At 48.4% G+C, this 1,275-nt stretch overlaps 1 protein-coding gene across 1 annotated transcript in view; it reads right to left on the reverse strand.

Moving 5' to 3' along the window:
• Window positions 1-6: 6 nt before the first annotated feature.
• Faxdc2 (fatty acid hydroxylase domain containing 2) overlaps window positions 7-1,275 on the reverse strand; it is a 14,296-nt gene continuing 13,027 nt past the window's right edge. Inside the window, exon 8 of the mRNA XM_031352332.1 lies at window positions 7-462. Coding sequence (XP_031208192.1) covers window positions 270-462 — 193 coding nt within the window. The 3' untranslated portion in view covers window positions 7-269. The remainder of the gene's footprint in view (window positions 463-1,275) is intronic.

Below are 1,275 nucleotides of genomic sequence, written 5' to 3' on the forward strand. Positions count from 1 at the left end.
GGTATGAGAATAGCTTTTGGAGCCAATCCAACAGCCACCCCATTCTCTATCCTGCCTAGACCACAGGGGAGTTGTATGGGGGAGTGGAGCAGAGGACTAGGGCATTCTCCCTGCCTCTCAGTGATTTGTCTCTCCTGGCTAGCCTTCAACCTAAATACTAAGTCTTAAGTGATGTGAGAAATAATTTGGGGGAAGCCCGGATCCTATCATGACCTTAGAGTATGATAGCCAAGGGAGGCACATTAAGGGCTGCATGGTCCCCAGGCTGTTTACTGATGAGGGAACAGGCCAGATGGTCCAAGTGCATTCGCTGTCTTCTCTGGAAGATCAGGGATGCTTTCTGAGAGAGGAGTGAAGCCCAGCAGGACGACATGCCTCTGGTAAGCCTTGGTCTTCTTAAATATGGAATCTGTCCCATGCAGGTGGTCCAGCACCTCCAGCACCCCGTAGCACTGGTTGAACCTGAAATAAGAAAATTAACCAGCTAACATTGGTGGGAAGCTCTGAGTGTCCCTTATTTCTCAGCCCTCCTCCATACATAGTACCACTGTGTTGCCCAGCTAGACCAGTAGAAGTATTAATTTGAAGGGTTCCATTTGAGGTGGTTTAGGGTTTTTCCTTTTAGTGTTTTCTTTTTTTTTTTTTTTTCCCCGAGACAGGGTTTCTCTGTGTAGCCTTGGCTGTCCTGGAACTCACTCTGTAGACTAGGCTGGCCTAGAACTCAGAAATCCGCTTGCCTCTGCCATCCAAGTGCTGGGACTAAAGGCGAGCGCCACCACTGCCCGGCCCTTTTAGTGTTTTTAACACAGTTTCATCATCAAACTGAACTAAAGTTCCCTACATGTTGCTGGCTTTGAACTCAGCTGGGACCCAGCTGGTGTTCACTCTGCCCTGCATAATGCTACAGGGAGACTGCCTCTGTTTGTAATGGAACACACTCATCACTTAGCTTCACCTTCCTCTTGAGCAGAATCAGCATGTAAAAAAGATTGTTGGCACTGCTTCTGCCTCATATTCCCCAGTGATGGTGTTTAAAATTGTGAGCCACTATGTAGGGTAATTTTTGAACTGGAGGATTGAGCCCTGAGCCTTGCACATGCTGGGCAGATACCTACCAGCCCCCTTTCTGTGTGAGTGATGACTACACACACAGATCTGACTGACACATCATTGTCCTCCACCACTCCCACACTTTATTCATGAACCCAGAGTTCAACTTCTTGGCTAAGCTACTAGCCAGTCAGAACCAGCGATCCTGTCTGCTGTCCTCTGGGC

The sequence above is a fragment of the Mastomys coucha genome, unplaced genomic scaffold, assembly GCF_008632895.1.
Source record: "Mastomys coucha isolate ucsf_1 unplaced genomic scaffold, UCSF_Mcou_1 pScaffold5, whole genome shotgun sequence".
Classification (NCBI taxonomy): domain Eukaryota; kingdom Metazoa; phylum Chordata; class Mammalia; order Rodentia; family Muridae; genus Mastomys; species Mastomys coucha.